The sequence below is a fragment of the Megalops cyprinoides genome, chromosome 15 (assembly GCF_013368585.1).
Source record: "Megalops cyprinoides isolate fMegCyp1 chromosome 15, fMegCyp1.pri, whole genome shotgun sequence".
NCBI classification, from domain to species: domain Eukaryota; kingdom Metazoa; phylum Chordata; class Actinopteri; order Elopiformes; family Megalopidae; genus Megalops; species Megalops cyprinoides.
In genome coordinates this window covers 12,389,524-12,416,303 of record NC_050597.1, presented here as the reverse complement: position 1 = coordinate 12,416,303, position 26,780 = coordinate 12,389,524, and the positions used below count along the sequence as shown (strand labels likewise).

The window sequence follows — 26,780 nt, the reverse complement described above, 5'->3', positions numbered from 1 at the left end:
TTCACACTGGTTTATTTTTCCATGTTTTAGAACTTCTCCATCAACGTTACACTTTGTTCAATGGATCAGTACAAAAAATAAGCCTCTTACAGTGCATAAATACAGCAGTATGTAGTCTTTTGTACATAACAAAACACCATTCCACTTGCCCTCACCTGGTCCATGATTCTCCTTCCCACAGAATCAAATACAGTCATATAGAGAAATGGCAGTAGACCAAAGAAGGGACTCAAATATTAATTTAGATAAAGGGTTTACTATTGTTCATAAATAAATGCCCGAAGCCCCAAGGCATATCCTGTATTGTCCTCATTCAGCAACCATAATACCAGCAACAAAAGGCTCTCCCCAAGCAATAATGTGCTTTTAAACTTTCTTTGCTCACTGTAAGTAAAGAATGGAACACCCCCCCCCAAAAAATCATAATAAATGAATTAAGCCACTGGGAGGCCATAAACTAGAGTGCAAAGCTTACCCGTGCTCAGCTGGGGAGGACGACAGCAGATTACATACTGAATGCGAGCCGCCCTGGTGCCGTCTAATATTAGCTCTGAATTTCTAAAGGGCCTGCAGAGGAGTGGTTGCGAGGGGAGGGGGTGGTTGGCGCCAACCACTGCTCAGAGCTCCTGCAGGGTACGACCAGCAGGGGGCAGTCTGTAACACAAACAGCCCTTCAGCCCCTGCCAGGCAGGCCTGGAGCAGGCTAGCTTGGTGGTGCATAAACTGTGGCAGGCGTGACAAATCCTGTCCAGATAGCGTTTCAAACTCTGCTCAGTATCAATAAACCGTGTATTAACCATCAATAGATGTAGCTGGCTAACGCTGTGTGGTATGCATCGCAGAATAACGTCATCTTTAAGGCAATTTCTCTGTCTGCGCACCACAGATCTTTAGTGATAGAGTAATTAAAAACGAATCATTTGAATGTATGAGTCTGGTTACACGATTCAGTTCATCACGCGGCCCATCTGACGGTATGAGGATCTGAGAACTGTTCCAGTAATGCCTTTTCATTAGCCGAGTCCTTGACAGCTCTGCCTTCCCCTGGAAACTCCGGTCGACGTGCAATCGCGAGGGAATGGATTTAATCTCTAGCTGTCGGCCCTTCTAAATCACATCTCAAAAGGTTCAGGCAGCGGAAGGTTTTGGCAGCACATTTGAGTTTTTATTAACAATTTTGGAGTTCTTTGCAAAGAATTAAATTCAGCTGTGCAATATTCCAACCCAAACTGTTTCAATCATATTTCCAGAGGTCCTCTTTTCAAAGGTCTTGAGTGTCTCAACATGACATGCTCAGAATGGTCAGTTATACGAACCACTACATGCAGCAGGTGAGGTCTGAAACTGATTTCAGAGGCAGCCATTTAAATACAAGAGACATTTAGACAACTTCGGGTTTGCTTCCATTTTCCAACTGAGGCTCCCCAACATAACGAAACCTAACTTACCAACACACACAATACTCACTGTAAGATGGCAAGGGGACTGCTTCAAAAGGTAAAAAGGTACAGTAGCATTTTCATGCTGTATATAAGTGACTAAAGACAAAAGAAATCTACTCCAGATCTGTATGAAATGGTAAAGTACATTACTGTATTTGTGGCACTCTGGTAGTTTCTGATACGTAAATCTTGCCTTCTACACCTTCACAGCTCCTCCGACTCACATTAAGTATGTCAAAAACATGCCCTGATCACAGTGATCACAACATAACTGAACTAAAATAGGAAAAGTATTTTGTGATAGAAAAAAAATAGGCAAAATGTAAGGCTCCTTTGTGTACTGAGGTCTGTTTATAAGCTCGCTAAGAAGGAATACTTCTGACAGACGACCTCCCCACTTGCTCTGCAGTGACACGCTGTCACTGTGTGTCGTGGGCTGAGGGGACGCCCCTTGGGGGGGGAGGGGGGTGCCTCACTCCTCCTTGTACATGCGGCTCAGCTGCTTGATCAGGCCCTCCAGCTCCGGGTTGCCCCCGAGCTCCTGGATGAGGCTGTAGGCCTTGGCCTCCAGGTCCAGGAGTGTCTGGCGGGTGTAGGCGAAGGAGCCCACCTTCTCCAGGTAGTCCACGCAGTAGCGCTTGATGTCCACGTTCTCGGTGCGCTGCCGTAGGATGTTCTGCACCTGCGTGCTCTCGGGCCGCGACCAGATGGCGTGGATGGTGGGGAAGGAGAACTTGCCCTCCGTCAGGTCCTCGCAGAAGCTCTTGTTCTCGCTGTACTCGCGCGAGTTCAGGTTGGCGTAGTCGTCGCGGATCTGGAAGAAGAGGCCCAGCGTGTCCAGCAGGGGCTTGAGGTCGCGGTCCCAGGCGGAGAACAGCTGCATGAGACCCACGGCCAAGCCGAAGAGGCCGCCGGTCTTCTGCAGCACCATGCGGCGGTACTCGGCCTCGCTGGGGCAGGTGTAGGTGTCCCGCCAGTAGATGTCCAGGCCCTGGCCGCGGTGCAGCTCCAGCAGCTGCCGCGTGAACACCTGCACCGCCTCCGGGTGCTCCAGCGTCAGCACCTTCTCCAGGCCCAGGAAGTAGACGTAGTTGGCCGAGTTGATGACGGACGGGACGCCGTAGATGCTGTGGGCCACGGGGAAGCCGCGCCGCAGCTTGGAGTTGTCCTCGATGTCGTCGATCAGCAGGCTGGCGTTGTGCAGCATCTCCGTCACCTCGATGATCACCTGCGCACACGGGGACAAGGCATGTCTGTAATGATGCAGTCAAGATTTCACCGTGATATACCTTCCACTTGTAAGGTAATGCTTTGGTTTGTAAAATGACTGAAAAAAGGAAGGTCAGGTTCCAGCCCACAACCTGAACATATTTTCAGACTGGTTTACTTCATAATTTCAACTTGAATGGATACACTTATGTTCTATTGTGCTGGAAGTCGCTTTGGATAAAAGCGTCTGCTAAATGTGTATGTAATGTAATATCACACAGGAGTCAAGTTATCAGTGGTGACTAACTGTACCCCCTTCAGCCAGCAGAGGGCCTCAGCTTCATTAGAGGGAGACACTAGCTCGGCCTGCATCACTCCAACGGGAGCGCAAGAGAGAGGGAGTGAGAGACTGAGCAAATGTCTCTGGAGCTCCAGCTCGCTGCGTGCTGTAATGGTGAGCCGTAGGCATTTCCTGCAAAGTGCTGTAGTAAGGCCAGAGCCCAGCTTACACAGCAACCCCCCCCCACCCCCCTCCCTCCCTCCTCTCCTACAGCAGGCCTGAGAGTAGGACTGTTCCCAGATCAGGGCCCTGCTGGAGCGGTGCAGCCACTGTGGCACTGGCACTGCACCAGACGCAGTACTGCACACACACTCCGCTCTCTTTTCTCTGAGAGAGGAAGGAGGGCTCGGCCCGCTCAGCTGGCGCGTACACGCGCGCACCTCCGACCCCAACCGATTTGAGAGGGACAGTTTTTTTTGCAATTTTCTAGAACGCGCTCCCGTGCAAATCTGCAGTTTCGCCCCCCCAGACACCAGGATGCATATGGCAGGGATGACCGCACAGGGGGGTTGGGGGGGGGGGGGGGGGGGAAATCGAGAAATACGAGTCATTAGTATAATTAATGGTGACGCTCGGCGTGTGGGCACGGCCCAGCCCCCTGCCCTTACCCAGCATCCTCAGTCCTCTCTGATCTCGGGCCCAAACCGGGAATGCGCTGCACGGCTCCCCAACACAACACCCTGCCCAAAGTCAGGGAGATCCTCACCTCACCTTAAATGACCCTGTCCCTCTGTTAGCACAGTGGCAGCGGTGAGCTGTAGTGCACTGCTTAAGGTGCTGGGCCAGAGCCCGTGAGAAACACATTTAAGCTGAACAGCTTCATCCTCTTAGAGCAATTTCATAGTAAATAAACAGAGGCAGTACAATTTGTGGCAAGACAAAATGATGTAAATAGAGGATACTCTCCTGAGCACAGGCTAGAAATGGGAAAAAAAAAAATCACAAAAAAGGCTAGATAAACGGGATCAAGTCAAATATAAGATATTAATACTACATAAATATTTATTTAATAAACATGGCACTGTGCTACAGGATAGAGAACAGCAGGCTGCAAATCTTGGTCTTAAACCAGGTGTTTATTATAGAACACACTAAAAGTATAAAATAAGACACACCACCAGCTTCTCTCCCCCAACTTTTAAATAAGAAACATGACTAATTAAAGCAAAGGTCCCTATGAGGGTAGGGGGTATCTCTGTTTCCTTCAGAGTTTTTAAACTTTATGTTTGCTGGTTCTTTTCCCCATTCTTACACTCTAATCTCTTGGGTCTCAAGGCCCTTGCAAAGATGTTGTCATGGTATGTAATTCTATTATACGTGGGGGTGTTTAATGTGACATTTGTCTATGGCACCTTTCCATTGTATATGGTATCTTTGTTGACGATTTACCAGTAACACTCCCTTCTCAGTTGCCTCAGGTGGGGATGAATAAAGTTATATATACTTTGTTCTATTCAGATCAGTATATAAATCAGAATAATCAAAATCAGGAGTTTGTGCTGTAGAACAATTAGCAGGGGCATTCAGAAACCTGAGAAATTCATGAGTCCCCTCCAGTTCCTCCCACAGAACATGCATTCTGACAGGCAGCTGAATAAAAGCAGTCAGGTCCTGAATTTTGCAGTGAGACCCGTGGAGTGAGCCGGCGTGCCTCCGTGTGGCCTGGGTGAGACGAGCGTGCGGCTGTAATCAAAGCTGTCGGTGCTGCACTTCTCCTCTCAGAGAGGACAGAGTGGCACTTCACCGGGCCTGAAGCCAAGGCCTGGCCGCTCCAAACTCTCCATCTAACACAAGCCATCCCTCAACTAGACTGACACGCAGTCAGCCGGCTCCTGCTATCCACCCCCTGTCTGACATGCCTCTCCGCTGAACACTAAGGCTAGCATAAGACCATAAACCCCATCCACCCTCCTGCCCAATGCATTTCCATAGTAAGGGCTCAACTCAGATTACAAGTCCCATCCACTCCCCTGCCCAACACATTACATTACATGCATTTAGCAGACACTCTCTGCTATCCAGAGCGACTTCTAGCACAATAGAACATAAGTGTATCCATTCAATTTAAACAAGCAGTGTCAGACCAGGCTAACAACACTCCCAGACCAGTGAGTGTGAGCATAACTCTGTTCAAGCCCCACCACAAGTTAACTTGTGCAATCTGACAGAAGCCAAGAATACTACAACACAACAGTCCCTAGAACACAGAATCAAAATATATCACAGTACTACACAAAATAAACATCTCCACACTAAAAGACTCACTACACTACAAATCCCATTCACCACCTGCCCAACCCATCACACTAAACACTCACATACAGTGAGACACTTCGTTGCAGCTGGAGGAAAGAATGACACTATAGTTAGAGCTGTGCAACATCCACAGGTTCAGCAGTAGGCAGGGTAACAGAAACACGTTTCAGTCTTTCATTTATCAGTGAAAGCAACGATTGAGGCCTCAAGGCATCCCCCATCGTAGTTCGTAACTCATGACAAACTAAATTCTCCTGCAAAATAAAAGAATGAGAGCTGCATGTTCCAGAGCTGACAAAGCAGCCCAGAGTAAAATGTGCATTCCCCCTTCGGGGTGAGAATTTCATTACTGCACACACCGCCGCCAATATATCTGTGTGGAGATGCAGCACCATCTTCCCCAATCAAATAAGGATAATAATGCTATTATCATGGTAATGTGCCAAAAAAAAAAAAAAAAAAAACCTCTGTACAAGCGCTCGAAGCGATGGTTAACAAATGAAATCCCAGCTAAAAACATTATCGCCTAATGTTGGAGAGACACGATTAGGGCCGAGCCTCAGCAGATATCATTAAGATGCACGCAGATTATGAATAATAGCTGCGGTTTGTTTCAGCTTGTTGTTTCCCCCCCCCCGTAGTGTCGCCGCCGTTGTCAACAAGTCCCCTCCAGCTCTTGCGGGGAGCCGTTGCGCACACTGCAGGCAAGCCTCAGTCGCCTCGGAGACGGCGGCGGTGGTGGCGGATATTCCCTTCAGGACAAAGTGATATATTGATCGCACCATCTGCGCTCATTGTACTTTGCGTTTGTACGAGCGGGTAACTGAGCGTCCAAAGCCGGCGCCGGGTTCAAACATTAAGTAAAGCTGGAATGATCTCTACGACACGGGGAGAGAAAACGAGGAAGGGGATGGAATTGCTGATGTCTGAAAGCTAACTTCTGAAGCCCGGCCTGATGGTTCTGCTGATGGGCTGCTGAAATTCTGAGAGTATTTGTAAAACAGTCCATAGCTATTCCGGGACCCCTGGTGGGAGAGCACGTCTGAACTGGGTTCAAGACTGCAATTACAACTGCACTTACAATTAGTTTGATATTGAATTTTCTATGACTCCAAACATCAAATATGTGAATAACTGACCTCCCCCTCACCCCAAGCAACGCGCGGAACTCCAGCTCTTTCTGCGAGTAATGACTCACTGCAGAGATTCACACATCAGGCAGGGACATTAACAGAATCAATGAATTACGTTATTTTATGGAGTGCTCTTAAGCCCCTCTTCATAAATATTGATGAGAAGGAATAAAATACAACCAGATGCTTTTTTATTTAGCAAACATATGAATACTAATTCAAATAATTCAGTAATAATCTAATGGTTGAACATTCCCATGCATTCTTATTTTATCTGCAAAGATCTACAGTAAAAAAAACCTTCATCTGGATATTGTTAGTGTGCTCAGAGCGCTCTTCCTTTCTGCGTAACACCAGACTGCAATGGCAACTTCACAGCCTCTTTCTCACCAAACAAACTACTCAACAAGTCTAACCATGCCAAGAGAAAAGGAAACAATCACAGATATTGAATTCCCTCTGCATCACTTTCTATCCCTCTGAGACGCAGGGAGGGGGAGAGTGAGAGAAAGAGGGAGAGGGAGAAATGAATTACAGATCCTCGTCTTCATCTTCCCACCCCTCTCTCTCTGGGAAGGAGCTCCGAAAAGTGAGACGTCACCCCCGGAAGGAGGGAGGCATCGGAGTGAACATACTACGCACCGCCTGGGAGGGGTGTAGCACGGCTTGCGGAGACTGATCGAAGGAAGAATGAAATGTGGCAGAGAAGGGGAAAAAACATAGGAAAAAAAAACGTCACGCTGACGAGACAGTTGAATAAATTGTTGGCTCCACTGGGGTTGACACCAGTGGCTGGTAGGATGTGGAGGCAGCTTCTCCGCGGTGGCTGTCAGACTGCTGGCTGCTTGTTAATGATGACAGCGTGGTCTTTGTGACGGGTTCAGGGAGAGTTTACTGCCAGATGAATCCGCTCACACAGCCGGGGAGAGCGCTCCCGAGCCGGAGGTGAAAGCGTGTAATCAGGGCCGCCGCTGCGCCCGCCGTGCGGGGAGATCTCAAACCCGTCCCGCGGAAACGAGGGGGAAAGAGGTACCCTCACCTGAAACGAACCCCCCAGGAACCTCAGACTGCACCACCCAGGCTTTCCAGCTCCTGGGCCCTTGTACTATCACACTTGGACAACTGCAACTCTATGTAAGATGGCCTCTCATATCACTCCATGTCTCCGTTCACTGGCACCCAATCGCTTCTTAAATAAAACTGAACACCCTGGGGCCAGGCCACTAGGCTGTTGATAACATGACACCTTCCTACCTTAAACCCATCAGCAAAACTTACTCCCCTGCATCAGCTCTTGGCTCGTCATGTGGCTGTTCCTTCCCTCCACAGCTACTTATTCCTAATTCGTCTTTGTTCCTTTCCGGCCAAACCAGTGGGAATGTGGTGTCATTGAGTCCCTGATTAGCAGGCGGTTCTTGGATAGGCCACCCTCACCACCCGCACACCCTCGCTGCTTGGCTATGTGCAACTCAAAGCACTGGCTAGTCAGAGTCAAGAGTGCAGCACAATAACATTGGCTTTCTGGCATCACTGAAGGAAGCAAGCCCCCTCCAGTTTCTGAACTGCGCATCAATCCCTTTAAACGCTTTGAGCGGAAAGGGTGGGGGCGGGTCGAACGGCCTGAACACAGAGCATCATCTCAGTGCCCGGGCTCTGAAGCACAGGCTCACTTTTAATAAATGTGGATAATTGCTTGGTGCTGCAGAGGGCTGAGAATCAGACTCAGCATGGATCCCTGCTGGGCCCGCTGCTCTGATCCACCTGCTCCTCGCTGTAGCCATTTCAAAGAGGACCCGCTAATAGCCTTGTCATTTTGCTCCTTAATTACTTGTGAAATATGTACATAATGTGTGAGCCACATATTTGTGCAGGTTCCAGCTGTAATATGTTAGCGCATAAACTAGACAACAGAGCGCCGAGGCCGCAGTCTTGGCCGAAGAGAGGGAAGATGCACCCATTCGACGTTGATTGTGCCACTCGTAAGATCAGAACTTCTATTACTTACTGAAAAATGGACATGTTTTCCATCTATCATCAGTTTCTGGTTCAACAGAAGATGGGGGTTTTGAAATCAAAGGAGAGCGCTCCAGAAAGAGGCCAGTCAAGCCTTGCTTGAGGAAATGTCCCCAGCCTACTAGGCTACTCAGCTCCCAAACAGACTCCCCCCTCACTGGCTGGCTCAAAGTACTCCCCCCTCCACACGAGGCAGCGTTGAGCACGTACATCCCCAGCCACTCGGGGAACGCAACGCCTGCCGGTAAACGCCGTATGTGCCGTCCGCTTAGCGCCAGTGGGTGCTGCTGCAGGACAGAGAGAGCTCTCACTGCGGGAAGCGGCCTTCATTGATCATTATCCCTTATAAATCACCAAAGGCATTCCCCGACCAATCAGGCAGCGCCTCCTTCCCCCGTTACAGAGGCCCATTAAAAAGCTTTATTGGGAGGGGGTGGATGTTTTTATTTCCCTTTATAATAAACAGTGCCCCAAGGCTGAGCTGGCTGGCAGGTATAAAGTGTGTCAGGTCATGTGGTCATACAACTGAGTGCCCAGTACTGCCAGGCTGGAGTATCCTTCTCAGGCATAAAAAACCAAGCCATATGCTGAACAAAATCACAACCAATGAAAAAATACATGTGTGTGTGTATATATATATATATATATATATATATATATACACAATTTGTTGTGTTTTAGGGTTAGGATTATTATATATCTGCAGTAAATACAGTAAATTGGCTTCTGGGAGTTAGTTTAACACACATATATACACATATATGTATACATAAAACTGTAACTCCCAGAAGCCAATTTACTGTACTTTTTAATTCTAACAAAACCATGCAGTTAGTGCCAGCTGAGTTTCAACTGTATGCCCCTGTTAGGAGATACTGTACAGCTCCTGTTGCTGCACTGGCACAGCTAATACACCTCTCCGTTTACCACCACCCACAGCGTAGTCAATAACCGCATACAACCTTTCAGATAAATAAAGCGCTTGAATATCAGCCACAATTACGGGCCTCTGAGCGACAGTAACGCCATATGCTGCTCTTGCATAACCCGGTGTCTGCAGTAGACCCGGTGTCTGCAGCAGACCCGCTGCATCTGTTGGTGCTGGTGAAGGACGGGAAATCTCAGTCTGCACAGATCCTTATTTAACCGAGACGTGGAAAAGCATCAGGTCAGATGAACAGCTTGAATCAGGAGCCGGGCGTTCTTCGGCTGAGCTAACGCAAATCAAACATCAAACGCAAGCAGTGAACAGAGAGGAGGTTCACCCACCTCATGTCAGTCTGCATGACTGTACTGCACTGCTTACCTGTCAGAAGCATTCCTTCTTTTAAACAAGCTTATAAACAGGCCTCAGTTCACAAATGAGCCTTACATTTTGCCTATCACAAAATATATTTTCCTGTTTTAGTTACATTTACATTACATTCATTCATTTGGCAGATGCTTTTATCCAAATTGACTTACAAGTGAGGCAGAGTACAACACAAGCGAAAGCCAAGTTCAGTTACATTGTGATCAAAGCAATCTGGGCATGTTTTTATGCGTATTTAATGTGAATTGGGGGTATAGATAAGAATTCCAAATCGGCAAACTACCAGAGTGCCACATAAAGTACATACACACACGCACACACACACACACACACACACACGCACACACACACACACACACACACACACACACACCTCTTTCACGTTAGCCAGTGCTGATTCCAAGATGGAAAGAAATACAAGGGTAAAAAGGTTTTACATGCATTGCTGTACTGGGCACTGTGGATGTCAGCAGAGGAAAGCACAATACAAAAAAAAAAAAAAAAAGATCAGCAAAGGGTACAGGAATAATTAAACTGTGTCAATGACGTGTCTGTTTTTTTTAAATTCAAAGGATCACAAACACAAACAGAAAGGCCTGGCTCTCCGGCTGGTCGTGCTGATTCATCATCCTGCCAACACGGCTCCTGGGAGCGAGAGGTGCGTTATCACAAAGGGCCTGGTGGGGGGGGGGGGGGGGGGGGGTGTGCCTCTCCCACCGTTTCAGGTGACCCCTGGCGCAGGTACGCGCCCGCCAACACGCCAGCAAGACGTGTCCGAGACAGGTGCTTCTGAGAGGAAAAAAAAAAAGAGCTTTTCAACAGGATGCCGGAACTCGATACGCTCGGGACGGGTCTCGACCGCATGGACGCACCGGGGCAGAGGTCTCCGGGAGCGAGGAGAAGCTTACAGATACGCCACCTCACGGCTGGCTCCGACCGGCGCAGGGAAAAAAGCGCTGTGTAGCCACGCGAAATAAACCAGGCAGGACCAATTGGACCGTGCAGACGCGCGGTGGCAGACAGTGGAGACAGGTGTCCGTTCAGCTGTCCGGGAACAGCAGAGTGAGCAGTCAGTACCTGATATTCCCTCTCCCGCGTCACTCGCTGCCCTCCAACGGGAGCTACAAACTGTGCTCTAGACAAGCGCGGCTGCAGCGAAAATAATCAACACACAAACATGACATCACCGGTCGGCCGTCCCAGCGTCCAGCTGAAAGGACACTCTGCAAACTCTTTCTATAAATAGTCCTTTATGCTCCTCCTCCTCTGTACATACTCAATCACTCGTAGCTAATAATGATTGTATTACGTCACTCAAGATTGTTCATTCAGTGTAACCAGCATTTTTACAACGTACCTGTGCATATCTGCTTAAGAGATTTTGTATTTACATATTAACAAAACAACGGTCTCATTTCAAAGACACAGGCTAAAAACATTTACATTAGTTTCTTACAAACATTAGAATATCTTTGAGCAAGGAGTATCGGACTCCTTGAACAAAATGCTTAAATACCTGCATCTGAATGCCCTACATATTGCCAATTGATCAATGTTAACATCATAAACCAATTCAAAACATTTTCACTATTTTTCTCATTTTATGAAATTTTCACTCATAAACCAATACTTTTATTTAATGCATTTAATGTACATCACTCTAAACAGTGTATGATGTTTAGAGGTGAAATCTAGGTTTTTGTACCAATGCTCTGATCAAGTATACAGCAGAAGTAAACCCACATACATTTAAGAACCACAAAATAATTTCACAATTTCACAATTTCCAACTGAAGTGAACAGTGATAAGCCACAGCTCAGGAATGTGGTATACTGTCACTAAAACGCTCATTTTCGTCTCCTCCGAGCGGTAATGTTTCACTGTAGCGAGTTTCCACAGTAATGAAAAGCATGAGGTCATGTGTTTATTTTTACACCCATGCGCTCGTCTCTCTCTCCGTCCGCACCGGTAACACTACACCGCTCCATTAGGGCCAAAGCTGAATTTGGAAATATTAAGAAATCTACAAATGGCCCATGATGCGATGGTTATGTGCCAAAATCTATTTGCATTGATTTTGTCCTACCCAGAGAGTTTTGGGGGAGGGGAGGGAGGGGGTTTAACATCTGCTGGTAAAACGCTCTACTGATAGGGCCTCTAGGCGCTGATGATAAAAATCTCTTGGTGTCCTGGATGCGGGAGAGAGCTGGCTGCTCCGGTAACGCTCTGGAGCGGTAATGCCCCACTGCAGGCCCTTGTGTGTTCTGAGCCGGGGCAGAGACCAGCAGTGCCCCCCGACGCTCCCCCGGGGGGGTATGGCTGCCCGGCACAGAGCCAGCTCCCCGTCCCATCAGCGCAGGCTGAGGGAAGCAGCTCTTAATCTGAGACAGAGCGAGGCCGAGACGGAGCCTCTCATTGGACGTCCGCCCTCCGCCAGACGTCCGGAACACCATTTAGTGGGAAATGACCTGGACGACGAGGACCGGAGAAGAGAGGGGCCGCCCTCCCTGCATCTGGCACCCATCTTAAATTTCCAAAAATGACAAAGCTTTCAGGCAGGACACCATTTCGATTCTCAGGAAGAAAAGGACAAAAAAAACAAAAAAAAACATACAGACACCACAACCCTACTGGCATTAGTATTCTGCTTTAACATACCCAAGCAGCTTACAGGACGTGAGAACGTTCATTATTATTGGTGTAGATTCAAACATTTTAGCTGCATTAGCAACAGGATTACACAACAGGAGATGCCATGTACAGCTTCCAGTAAAGAGGAAGGAAAGCAAGCTCTCGGAACAGGCCACTCCTGCTTTTCTTGTGATAATGATGGAAAAAAATGGCATTATGAACTCAGACAACTTCCATCTCAATGCAACTGTCTGTTCCCTGCGCACACAGAAACTACAGGATCACTGATCACACATCATTACCAGGCAGCTGGGAGATACAGCACAGCTCAATTTTATCCAATAAGTGACAACTTGCTTTGCATTCAGGGAGGGTGACTCATCTGATTATCGATTTGGGAAAGTAATGTTAGAAAGAAAGAGTGTTTTTGAAGGCAGTAGATTATAAAACAACCGAGCAATGATTACAAGACCTATCAAAACATGAGGATGGCATCTTTGTAGATACTTCATATAAGTACGAGCTCAAACTTAAAACTTGATCGTTATGACCTTCTTGCAGTTGAGTCTGATAGTTTCCAGTAAATGTGCCAATCACACCAACACAGTGGATCGACCAATGCCGTCTGTGCTGAATACACAGGTGTCGGCAGCTAAATGAGGACTATTCAAACAGCTTATACTTCACAACCATCTTTCCTTTCACTCACATTATCAACTACAACTGTGGGTATGAGATAACTGGTTCTTACCTGCAGTTTGTCTTCTGGGACATTGAGCCAGTGGTTAAATGCTTGGGAAAGTTTTGTCCTCACTTGTTTCCCTGTTAAGATAGGAAAAAAAACACTTGTGAAAATTCAAACATCAGACGCTTACAGAGTCATCCACCAACCCCGTACACACCATGCAGCTGTGATGTGAAGGGCGTCGTTTGAGGAAACATAGACCAATATTTTAAGACACTTAACCTACAAAAGGCAGTCGGCTTATCCTTAAAGCTTACTTAAACCCAGACTAATAACCCAACATGACGCAGTCTAATCATGCCCACAGGAGTGTGCAAAAACAGAACGATTACAGGAAGCCGACATCTTGGACCACAACATAAAATTTCACAGTGGTCTCTGAGGAAAAAGACAAGACACCTTGATGGATTTTTGATTACATATGGACAAACTACAAGGGTTCACAAAGGAAGCAGCAAATCCCTGACCCCCATTCCCAGAAGCCTGGGCGTTATCAGTGGGTGGGATTTATTTCAACAGATACCAATATTCCCCGGAGTGGTCCTACCCAGAGGTCCTTCAGAGTGTCCTTCCCTGGACTGACGCTAAAGCCAGTCTTAACAATGAAAAATCTCATGGTAGGATTCGTGACTGGCAGCCTCCTCAAAAACACACGGGCCAGGCTCAAGGCCAACACCCTCGACAGGAGTAGCTTGGAAATAAAAATCTTGTCTGTAAGGTTGTTTTCTGGTTTTCGGAGAGGGAGGCAGAGCTTGCTCTTACTCACGTGGTGGGAGGAGCTCTCGTCTCTCTGAGCCGTGGACGATGTGTTCCGTATAAAACTTTTCACTCACTTAGGTCACCTTCTGCTCCCTTTTAAAAAACTGCTACATGAATCACACGTTCCAACCAAGCGGCACAGAACGCACAAACAACTTCATGTTTGAAATTGCTGCTGCTGCACAGACTAAGCTAAAATTAAATTGAAGGCAACAATATCAGACCCAGATTTAGAACAGAAACGCATACATGTTTTCCTCCCAAGGCAGTATGTTACTGTACCATGGAAGAGGAAACGCTGCAACACCTTCGCATAAAGACCTGTGCTGCAAACCTGCAATAAACAGCAGCAGCTTGCTGCGGCGCCCACTCCATGTAATAACCACAAGAAACCAGCATTTGAAAGGGTCTTAAGAAGCGAGGTGTGCCGACTAGCTGCCCTTCGTCTGCAGAGGCTGTCTCTGGAGTGCCCTGCAACGGACGGGCAAACTCTGCCGCATTGCTTACATACCAGCACGGCCAGCCAAACCTCCTCCCACTGCGAGCTGGAGCCGATGAATGGAATTCTTTTATAACTCGTGAGTGCACACATCCTACAGATTAACTCTTCAAAACCAGCTATTGTGCCAGACCTAAACCAGCTAAAGAAGCAGCAGCAGCCCAAACAGAGGGGTGTGGTGTAGAGCTACTCATCAAAACTGTTCAGCATCTCCTTCCCTCCCTCCCTCCAAAAATAACACCTACACCAGACAGATGGCCTTACTTCTAGGATAAAAGCAGTTCTGTGTGGCAAATGTTTATCCGACACAGACAGGTCAACGACGGGACCACTGTCATACAGGATGGGATAATATACTGGTCACAGTGTCCTTGAGCACTTTTAAATAGTTTTTACATTCTGCTGTCTGCCCTGACTCAGAAATGACATCAGTTATTCGCACATAAATGTTAGTTACCCTTGACAGAGTGATGCCATACAGATTTATTACCTTACCTTTCTTACCTTTTAACAGACCATTACTCGCAGCCTGCTTTAGTTCATTTTGCCTGATGAACAAGCATATCAATTATCTGAATAATCTGTCCCCGTTGGTAAGTAATTCCTCTCTCTTAATTGTACCATGTGGTGATGATCCATTTCTTCATATCATGCCTGTGCATTTAACTGATAAGCCAGAGTTCAGAGTGAACTAATTTTATAATTACAACAATGTTTTAACCTGATAAAGCCTCCTGAGACTGCATATCATAAATGCTTTGAGGGTAAAGTGCTACAAGGGCCAGCGAACAAAACTTCATTCAGAAAAAACCGGTGCCTTTTAATAAGCTTTTAATACTGATTATCTGGTCTTCGCATCGGCAATAAGCCCTGATTGCAAGTTCTGAAAATTTAAGAGTAAATCTAACCACATGATCTAAGTAATCAGGATAGGGCCAACTGCAGCATAATTTCCTGATGAGCAGAGATAGACCATGTTCATTGGACAAATAAGAGGAAGGACATGGCCTTCAACTGGCATGCATTATTCGTTAAGTGCTCTCTGTCCCTCCTGCCATCCGAGCAACAAGTGTTCCTTCAGCTCCGCCCCATGATGACAAGGGTTCCCGCTGCCTTGATAGACAAAATGGCTGCACCATCACTGCACTGGGAAACCGCTGTCGTCCGCGGCCGCACTGGCCACTGCTGGAGGGGAGGTCACTCATCATATCGCACCTGAGCCCACCCTGTCATCCCTATGGCCACGCAGAAATCTGTGGACCTCAACAAATCTCTGGACTTCAGCTAATGCAGACTTCATTTGGATCATTCAGATTCCACTGTCTCTCTCAACCACCTTTTCCTAGGGCTTTCCCAGTAATTTTTTCCCCCTAATCCCTCGAGAAAGAGCACTCTTCAGCACTTTGTGACTATTCAACTGTAAAAACGGACTACAACAAACAAAATCTGGCTGTCACTGGACCTGCAAAAATTGACTTGGCTGTTGCTTAGGTTGCTTGACTGATAATCAGATGAAAGGGACAAAAACAAAGAGAAACCATCAGACAAGGGCGATAAATTAAACCTGTGCAGATGTGAGGCACTGACACAGTCAATATCCAAACCGGCATAGTACAACTTTTGTTCAGTGAAACACAGCAGTGTCACGCACAAAAGCGTGCCTTGTCACTGCACTTTACAGTGAAAGTAGCGTGACTTCAACAGCGACAGAGAGAATGCCATAGCATGGTAAACATTTACCGTTAACATCACAGAGTGATCAGACATGAATGAGCATGCTTGTTTGTTGTTGCATACCGTTTTGTGTGAGCCACAGCTTTACTGCTATACAGCTGGGAGGCTGGTGGCCTTTTTCAGTGAACAACAGGTCAGAAAAGGTGCAGTCAAAACACACATGACCTCAACAATGACGGCCCTACTGAAGAGCACATCTTTGGTTTAAGGCGGTTTGACAGTTCTAAGGAAAATCTCAACGATGCGCAAAGGAAGCCTTCGGACTGCTTTAACATGGAAAAAATAAACCTCCGCAAAGCATGTGCTGAGAATAGCTCACAGTCATACTTGTACACGACCACAAAAGCCTAAACAAGATGGGAAAACAATGCAGTCAAAGTTACATGGAATAACCATTTGGACAGCCGTTCTTGTGGCAACTGAGGACAAAGGCAGACAGAGAGCTTAAGGTGCAGCGAACACCAGCATATCTGCAAAGAGCCAAGGTCTGCTTCTTCCCCCACTGCACACGCAGCTGTGGAAGGCGATTGACATTTACCACTCCGTTTGCATAACTAAATGGAAAACTCAACATAAAACACGAAGACAAACAGTTATTGTAAATAAATTAAAGCTCTGGTGCTTCAAAGCACATCTTCAATGTGCCAAGCTTCCTACACTTTCTAAAAATGTATCCTATATACCCACACTGACAGCTATACATTTCAGCTGTTTTGCCGCGAGGCTTTGGCTAGAAATGCCGCAGCACCCCTGTTACTGAGCACAAGAAAATGACAACTTGTTGAACAGATGAGCATTCATTGCAGGTGCAACACTCAAAGCCTATGTCAAGCCCTGCCTGCATAAGAAAGCAGATAGGCCAGGGCTGAATTCACCTCGTCAGCATAGTCCCCAAAACAAAACGGTCATTTAAGTTAGCGGCTGTCTGGGAGCTAGGATAGTTTTAGCTCCATGGCTCCCATTGGTTCACTGAGGCGATACCCATGCGCTTAAGAGCCAGAGCTTATGAGGGGAGTGCTTCAGCTTACAGACTGGCCAGCCAGATCCTGCTGCTGTCTTTCAGAAATTCCTATTATAAAGTCTAAATAACTTAAGCATTCACAAGAAAAGAAAATCTTGCACAAATTGGACAATGTGCAAATGTCCCCCACCCGATTTGGCAGCCTGTGAAACCTGAGCTGAAAGTTTAGACAAACACATTAATTATTTAGCGGTTTGCATTTTGCTCGAGGGAAACACCGCGAGGCGCTATAAATTTCATGTTGAGGATGAAGGAATGCTTGGAGCCGGGATCTGGGCTTCAGGTCATCATTCCTTTGGTTTGCTGTGACTACACTGCGCTCAGCTCCACTTTTATTTGCTGTGGGGGAAAAAGGAAAACAAAAGCCCCATCAACCCGGTGGTTTAGGGTTTGTGTTGGCCCAAACCGCACGCCGTTCTCCTTCTTATAACAACAAATCCGGCTTCCAAAGAGCACGCATTTATGGGCCACTGTCTACAGCTCCGTGCTGCCACGCCAAACCCGCGCGCTAAAGACGACGCTACCCGAGGCCCTCAAGGACGAAGGCCTTTTTACAGGCCCGCCCTTACCCCGTCTAACCTCCCGCTTCTCAACCTGCGCGCTCAACCGCTAACGCAGAGGTCGGTAACGATGACCGGAACGATGCCAGCCAGCCCGCCGCGTTCCCGCTCGGCTGCGACGTTAACAGCGGGAGGGCGAGGCATTCACACGTGCGAGCGCTGGCGGCGTGTTCGGCCTCCTCAGCGGGGCGGCAGCAGGTACGGAGACGGGCAGCTGCGTCGCATTACTCCTCTCTCTGGCCCCTCCATCCTTCCCTGCGAGGGCTCTTTGTGTGCGGCTCATCTGTGAGTCAGACCAACTCTAACACAGTGCGAGGAAACATGACCTGAAACAGAAGAGCCTGCCCACGGTTCGCGCACCACGCTGTTTAGGGACCTTGTGAAAGCGCCCAACATCGCCAAGAGAAACAGACAAATTTACTGAAGGCGCTACAGATCCTGAGAGCACGAGCTGTGCAATTCAAAGTGCATTTTGATTACCGGCACACACTTGAAAGGCTTTTAAAAGTCTAACTTTTCAGAATTATAAAGACTACATGAGCAATGCTGACTTTAATCTTGACTCACCCTCGTTAAATTCCGAAACTACACAGCCAGCTATTTCTGTGAATTCACAATTATTGTGCAAGGCTGAAAGATGCGGCGCTACATAACAAGACGCTGTAACAAACGAGTACATAACATTCTGTTCGTGCACGGTTCCCGCAATGTGGATGCAATCATCTAGGGGGTGGAAGGCCGCGTTCGGCTCGGCGCTGTATTCACGTCGTGTCGTTTATGTATACGACGCGTATGCAACCTGACAGCTGAACTCTCCGGCGGAGCGCGGCGCCCCTTAATTGGCAAGGCTCCTGTGGGCGTTTCTCCGCTCAGCTGACATCAGCAGGGAAACAAACGCGGGCCCAACTAGGCGACAGAATGCAGACATCCAGGAGCGCTTTTATGTGTGAACTCTTCCCGGAAGCACGGGAGGACCCTTCCGTGCCGAACGCGGTGAACAGACGGAACCCCCCCCCGCGCGCGTTCCCGGCCCCCTCGCCGTTGCTCCGCGCCTGAGGACATCAAAGGGAGTTACCTGGCAGCTGCAGCAGGTATTTGTATGGCTCCAGGAGGATTCTCTCGGAGGCGGCCCTCTCGTCACCATCCATCGCTCGCGATTTCCACGAACCGGCGCACCTGCCGTGAAGGACGACAAAAGCAATGAGACAGAGCTTGTTCACTGCACTCCAGCACATGTTGGGAAACGGAGAGACGAACACCCCCCCTTCCCCCTAAGACAAAAGCAACGGTCTCAGATTACACTGCGGATACCGCACAGAAGAACAGCCGCGTATTATATTTAGCCACTAATTTGTTTTTATGATAGAGCAGAACACTTAACATGACATGCAATTCATTTTTTTTTTTTTTTTTTGTTATGAACTGACAAGGTGTGATGAAACATTGCCCTGCTTTGGCAAGATGACGGCTGAGGCTGACACTAACACGACCTGACAGCTCAATAAAATTCGGGAATGATCAAATAAACATTCCAAGACATTCCACTGAACACTTCAAAGACAAATAAAAATCCAACCCCCCCCCCCCCCCCAACACACCCCTCCCACCACTAAAAATCTGACACACTATGATTTGCCAGCAAGATCTGAAATTCAATATCATTCCACAAATCAAAAGCGTGTTTTCCCTTACAAATGTAAGTGACAGGATAGGATCATCTACTCTGATCTGCGTGTTGGTTTTAGGAGATGACATCTTCAGAGGCTGGGGAAGAGTTTCTGCTCGGGGGCCGTCTTAGCTGACATCTACATTTACAATCTGGCTTTTGTTTAAAGAGCAATCTTATGTAATGTGCATGAGAGGGAAGGAGAGCCCTGCATGGCAGAGCATTCTCAGACCCGGGTCAATGCAGAGGGACCAAAGGCCAGGCTAGACCAGATGCCTGCTGGATAATGACACACCTGTCGCTACAAGACAAAGGTTGAGCTTGCGACCCCGAGGAGAATGGGGGATGACATAAGGCCACTTTGCATAATTTCTCATGGCTATGCACCTCCAGTGATCAGTTCTAAAGAGGCTTCCCATCTGACATCAGAAGACGGTATGAGCATGAGAGACCACCCTTGCCATCTCACACTCACTATGAAAGTCCCTTAACACTGCTACTGAATAGAAGCAAACATCATCCTCTTTTTACTAGGGACAGGGGAAGGGGGAGGGGGGCTAAAAGTCTCTGAAACTACTGGCTGTAAAAGCTTGCATAAGGTAATAAAAAATATCAGAAGTTGCCATACGCTGATTCTCATCCCAATTCACCTGTGTCAGGGAGTGTGCATCAAAAAAGCAGGGGCGTGCCCCCATCTAAATGTAAATCTCAACCCGCAGGCCTGGTTTCACCTCAGAGTACGCCACTTGGAGAGGCTGCTGATGGCAGACAGGCCGTGCATCGTCAGGGTTTTACAGCCAAAGTCAGGGAGCCGAAGAGGAAGCCCGGCTTCCGGGACCCATGTCTCCAGCATGTCTCCTTCCATGTCCTGAGCGCTGAGGGGCCTCACAGAACCCTTAACGCTGGCAGCCACAGGCACAATCAGTGCGGCCAACAGTAGTAACACTTTTCAACATCACAAATAAAAAGGAACATTCCCAAGACAAGCTGCTTAGTTGGCACATATGTCTACTACATAAATCAAATAACACATCTAAAGGCTCAAACAGAATTGTCATTCACTGTGCTTCAGGGGCACAGGAGATTCAGGAAGTTAAAATGTAACCTGCCAGAGAAGCACCCCTACAAGCTGTCTGTAATTTTGCTACATTAAATAGCACTGAGAATGACTGACTACACAATGAAGGAACTGACTCCTAAGGAATTACTGTTAAGCCCTTGTGAGTTCAACTCTGGCAGCATATCTGTGTACAGATAAGGATCATAAATCAAGAACCTAGCATTAATGCATCTACTAATAAATACTACCCTTTGAGAAAGCATTTTTGTCTGGCATATTATGTGGTTTTTCTTGTACTGTTATGACACGCTGGACATGGCTGTGCTTTCATGTCCTGACAAGCGAACTCAGAGAATTCAGTCCTCGTCCTTCTAATGGACTTAAGCTGCATCTTAAGACGGTGCACATTCATTGGTGCCAATTCATTAGGCCTCTCACACTGGTCGCTGAGTTGAAGAACTTGCCCAAATTATTCAGCATTCAGGCAGCGAGGGAGGGAGTTTACTGTCCCTAGGGTCTGTCATCCTAGTACAAATATGCATTCAACCAACACACTGAACTCACTAGAAATAAGTTGGAAGGGAAAACCCTTCCATTCACACGTTTGAATAAAGTCACTTGGTTGACATGAAGTTCAGTGACTTTCAGCTTCCATCCCTACACCTGGCCCCTGGGCTGATCCCTTAATCCTTAGGTTAAACCTGAAGTAGCATGACCAGGCCACTGTTGTCATTATGAGCATGGTAGTGCAATGCAGGCTCAGAGAACAGCAGGTACTGTTTGGCACCATATAAACACTGATTTAAGCTAATGCTGCTTTCACAGCTCACTGTTACGCTCTATGTTCACTTTAGTATGATGTATACGTTAGGGGGTCGACGATTATCTGCCTGATCCGATATTCAGCATTCAGCATAACGATTATCAGATCCAATATTCAGAATTTAGCAGAATCGTTTTTTTTTGTTTTTTATCCAATTGCCGATAAAATAAATTAATTTAAAAATGCACTACTTTGGCTCTGATGCAGCCGCCTCTCTCTGTCTGTCGTCACCACTCTGTGGTCTCGAGCAATGTCCCGCCCACAGCACTTGTTATATGCAGCCTATTTGAAGTGTCATGCCATATCAGTCTTCAAAACCAAGGTCTTCAAGTGAGGACTAAGCAATCAGCACCATAATAAACCAACCACTTCCTGTCAAACTTTTCAGTGAGGAGAAGCAATGACCTGGTGTGGCACATTCTCACAGCCGTACCTCCTCAGCATAGTGACACCTGTCCCACATTGTGCAATTGAACATTAAATTGTAGAAATGCCCAATTTCTGTCATGGTGTGTCATCTTCAGATGTGCCATGGATTGTACAGCCAGTCAGTTTAAATACCAATAAAATACTACACCAATAATCATCTGTATTCCTCTACATTTAACTGACAGTACGTCATAATTCATGCACAGTAGTACAAATCAGAATCTAAATCTAAATCAACTGGAAGTGCGCTTGAAGACATGCTTGTAGCGTTCATCACAGGACTTAGTACTCACCCTGGCCTCTGTATCTTACTGTTGCCTTATGATTGTCACTGTCACTGTTTTCTGAGTCCTCTCGTCTTTAACTAGGCTAGACATCAAACCCAACCCAAATCCCTCTGATCTCAGCTGGATGCACTATGCCAACAATCACACGAAGAGCTCAGCCCACCAGCTTCTTGCCCGAGGTCATAGCCAGAGTGGCAGATGGTAACTGAATTAAATTACCCCCAATCACTGCATATCAACGTAAGGCTGCAATTTGATCAGTTTTCCAAGAATTACGAAGACGACATCCTGCTCCGGCCCTGACCTCGCTCTTCTGCGGCTTCACGGGTATTTGCACAATTAGCCGCATGTCATTCACATCCTCGTCATGGCACCACGACGGGCGCTGTAACTGCTAAACTGTACACGCATCTCTCTAATCACTGCAAAGCTGATGTGACCGTGCTCTCGGCTCCCGACAACACGGCAGCCCAATCAAACGTAATGGCACAAAATCCAACAAGCAAGCCGGCAAATGTAATCAGCTCTTAGTAAGGCACTCACCAAAGAGTCTCTGTACAAAGCAGAACATACAGTCACAGAAGAATGCTGAGCAAATGAATGACTAGCTTACACTTCCTCTCAATAAGTTCCCTATGTGTGCATGGACAACATAACATGCCAAAAAGGGAAATAAAACTAACGTACAAGCAGTATCATTTTATTGCTCTTATGTGCCACGTGTGCCAGCTTTTAAATGGCTTCCCATATACCTGCATGCTAATGCAAGGCTGTATAGTCCTGACAAACTCTCGCAGAACAATCACAGCGTCAACTCATAACTTGTTTTCATTAGAAAATTTTCTTAGTGCAATGTAATTGGATTGTTCACTATTAATTATAATATAGTAGTACCTAAAAGTCACTTATGAAAAATATATATATAAGAATGATGAACTGGACAACATCCTTGTGATGTTGACCATGTGCACATATTAAATTTTATAGGGACCCCAATAATGCAGAGAACTTTGGGAGAGCATACAGTTAATGCAAGTTCATTTCTGGCAACGTAACATTTAACATCTGTTTAAGTGATTAATGTATCACGAAACATCGACAGGTGTGACAATTAAGATCAATAAGATCACCTTACGTCTCAACGAGGGCTTGAGGAGAAGCAGTCAGACCCAAGCTAACCTTGAAGCTTTTGTGTACAGTACATAAATAGAAGATGTCCATGACAGCACATAAGGGGATCATACCAGCACCACCCACAACCCAAGCTATATTGTGCAAGAGGAAAAAAAAAAATCAGAAGTAGAGGAGGAGGCATGGAGAATGTGAGAGGTGGTGCAAGGGAGGGAAGCAGAACAAATGGAAATAAAGTGGTTATAGATCACCATATTACCAATGACAGCTGCTTCTTGTGACCAACATTACCTTTCATAGGTTAGCACTGCATGGCCTGGCTCTACAATCCTGTAGGTGTTACTGTAACACAAGCACTGAATCGGAAGCTAACTTCAGCCTTGTTTAGCAAAACAAGGATAACATGAGACAGCCTGATGTATCGAAGGGAGATACATAAGAACACTCAATCCTCTGATTTGCAAATGAACCGCAGAAAAATGAATCTGATAATCATAAGGGCTTACACGTAGCCCTCATTATAGAAAGTACCACACGTTAGTAAGAATCCACTGCTAATTAACTTTGCTTATGGGAAGCTTCACTTTTTCCGTTCACTGCTTCGGTTCTAGATTTGACATTCAAAGCTACACTTTGTCTCGATAAATGAAGTGGAACAATTCTAACACCTTTACAACGACCCAGGACAGCTGTACAGCAGATATCAAGCAGCTCCTTTATTATTGATTGCAACATTTCTCCAACGGTCCATTCTGTAAATGATGTATTCAGTTCTGGAGGCGAGTGTAGTGAGAGTAAACCTTCCAGCTCACAATGCATCAAACGACTTTACTTACGGTCTTCTGTTTCAAGACAAATGAAGCACACATCCTTTCACAACAACTGATTCTGTAATGATGGAAACTGACTCATCTATTTTTCAAACATGGAAAAAATCACGGTCATGTCTTCCCTATACACCTGATTAACTAGCTGTTGCCTTGTATGAACCTGCTGCTGGTAAGATTTAGACCAAATGGAAATAAATAAACCACATTACACAAATTTTACCATTGTTTCACAATTCTACCAATAAAATTGGTAGAATAAAATGAGCCTGATTTCAAACAACTGGTCTTAAATAAGGCTGTTAAATGGAATAGCACATATTTATCTATGAGATTTCCTAACTGCCAACCATTTCCCGAGACTGCTTTGTTCACAAGAGGGTGTATATTCAGTTGTTCCAAGAACAGGAAATGTTGTGGTGGTAGAGCCTTTTTGCACAGAGCCCCTGTGCTACAGACAAACACACCACATTCTGTAAGCAACTCAGACACAATATCAATCTCCAAGTCTAGACTACAAACTTCTGGGCCTGCATCCTGTTGATCTTGATGGTGTGGGACACACCTGGATCACCTTCATGGCGGCCATGGCATTCACAGCATGTCAAGCCTGCTGGGACTAGAACACGTTTCACTGCTTGTTACAGTGCAGTGCTCTATCACCATGACTTCCTATTCCAACCACACCACACCACACCCCACCTCCCTCCCTCACTCACTCCCTCACTCACTCACGAAAGTCATCTGAGCAGCAAGTGCACCTGCAGTCCAACCCCAAGCTACCATAAGACTACTGTGGACAGCATCCACCTCGCATTTGTGGACTGTACTACACCACTGAATTTGAACTCCAGGCGAAAAGTCTAACAACCCTCCGCAGAGTTTGGTGACCCCTCTGTAACCCACGATATCCCACTGACAGCATCTCCTCCAGCCACCTGACAGCCTCTGCATTTGTGTAGCTAGCAGACTGACATTCTGCTGACGATTATTTTTTTTCCTATTCCACTATTTATTTTCTTTTTAACTGTTTTCCAAGTGGTGTCTCTTGACTGTCTATTGTAGGGTCGGGAAATAAGTTTCCTATTTCCTCTGCTCGGCTTTCCCTCTCTGGAAATGGTACTCTATCCGGCACTCTGACAATGCAGTTGTAAGAATGCACGTTGATCAACGCACGTACTTTCACTTGCATTTGGGCCCCTCCTTTAATCCCTACGGGCTCACGCAAGCTAATGTACTAACAATCCTGATATTATTTTAGGGCACAAGAAGTCTTATAATACAGCGCTTCAAGGAAGACATAACACCGCTAGATAGAAGGACGAATGCAAAGTCCATGGTTCCATACAGCTAGGTTACAGAATGTTCTAGGCTAGACTACTGAAAGTAGCAAGCTAGCGACTGATTTTACCGCCGCTGCTCTATCAAAATATAGGCGCAACGCTCTGCATACACCAATAACCTCCGTTTCACATTCAGGATACCGAATCCCATAGAGCGTAAAGAAAGCATTTGTCCAGTCTATATCAAAAATTGTGTAAACTTTTACAGATTTTAAGACACTGTACAAGACATACGGCCAACTCTATGAAGCTAAATTTAAATACAGAATGCCACAATTGATGGGCAAAGAAAATACAAATTTCCGGATAAATGCTGCAAATTGACAGGTCGCTAGATGAAACGAATACAGTAACTATAGTATATTTCTCGCCATACTGACATTGTTGAATGGGGGAAACTTTGAGTGTTAGACGACCGCTAGCGCCATAACGATTGTACAAATATTCGCCAAGTAAATGTCATATGACACAGCCAGCGGTAGTCTATCATATCTCCCATTATAATCCCATATAATGGACAGCGGCGTTTGACATCTCTCGAATCACTATCCCGAGAGGTACCCCTTCTCATAGTTAACTTAGCTAACGCTAACCAACGTCACGACGAGTCGCAACCTAAACAGGGGTTCCGCCCTGATGACTCGCTCTAATGAGGTAGCAGAACAGTCTGTAACATCATTACATCATCTCTTTCCAGAGACAGCTCAGTACGTAGCTGGCTAGCAAGACCTGTGCTGTGATCAAAAGGCAGACACCCAGAAGCTAATTGCGGAGCCCGTACATGACAATTGAGATGCACACACCGGCTGTCTATCACGTGCCCGTGCGCTTAAAGTGTCAGACTAGCCAGATAAACAGCTAGTGAAAATGGGTGGGTTAGTAAATTAGTTAGTTAACCAGTGAACTCAATCTGTCGTACAGATTAATTATACACACAGTCTTCGGAACATACTCAACATCTGCTCGCACAAAATAAATTCTTACAGATGTATTAATGTAAATACAGTCAATAGCTCCACCCACCTTGTCGATCTGCAATTTGTAATCCGGGGCACTTTTTTTCACCACTTCCGTTTTCGACGGTTTTTTTGGGGGGGCTAGCTGGTTAGCAGGTTTGCTAACACTAGCTAGGTGGCTAGCTATTTCCTTTATCTCAGCATTCAATGTTCTTTATTTATTATATTCCTAAAAATAAACCCAGCAGGACAGCGGTAGTTCATTCAGCCGCCTCTTTACCCGTACAAATCCTTACTGAACTCAGACTGAAAGTCGGTCAGTTGTGCCCTGTGATCACCCAGCTCCGCAGCCCTCCTTATTCCGCATTCACAGCAACTTAAGTACGCCATCCCTTCTTCATGGAGCAAGCGCGTATAGTGGGGTGGGGGTGGGGCACACGATGTTAGTCTATTTTTCAATGCGCCTGTCCAGTCGGGGCTTTCTGGGATTTGTAGTTTTATTATTTTGTTCAGCTCTTCAAAAATAATCTCGTTCAGGGACACAAATTCATTCTTTACAAATACATCTCCCAGCTACCCCTGATCCAATGTTTCCATAGCGCC

The 26,780-nt window shown here is 46.4% G+C and overlaps 1 protein-coding gene across 1 annotated transcript; it reads right to left on the bottom strand.

The window, feature by feature from the left end:
* ggps1 (geranylgeranyl diphosphate synthase 1) lies at positions 1–26,571 on the bottom strand. Its single transcript, XM_036546655.1, has 4 exons — positions 26,245–26,571; positions 18,731–18,831; positions 13,089–13,159; positions 1–2,670 (listed from the first exon to the last, which is right to left on the bottom strand). Exons 2-4 carry the CDS (start codon positions 18,801–18,803, stop codon positions 1,915–1,917), a joined length of 900 nt encoding a protein of 299 aa, XP_036402548.1. The 5' UTR covers positions 18,804–18,831; positions 26,245–26,571; the 3' UTR covers positions 1–1,914.
* Positions 26,572–26,780: the final 209 nt, after the last annotated feature.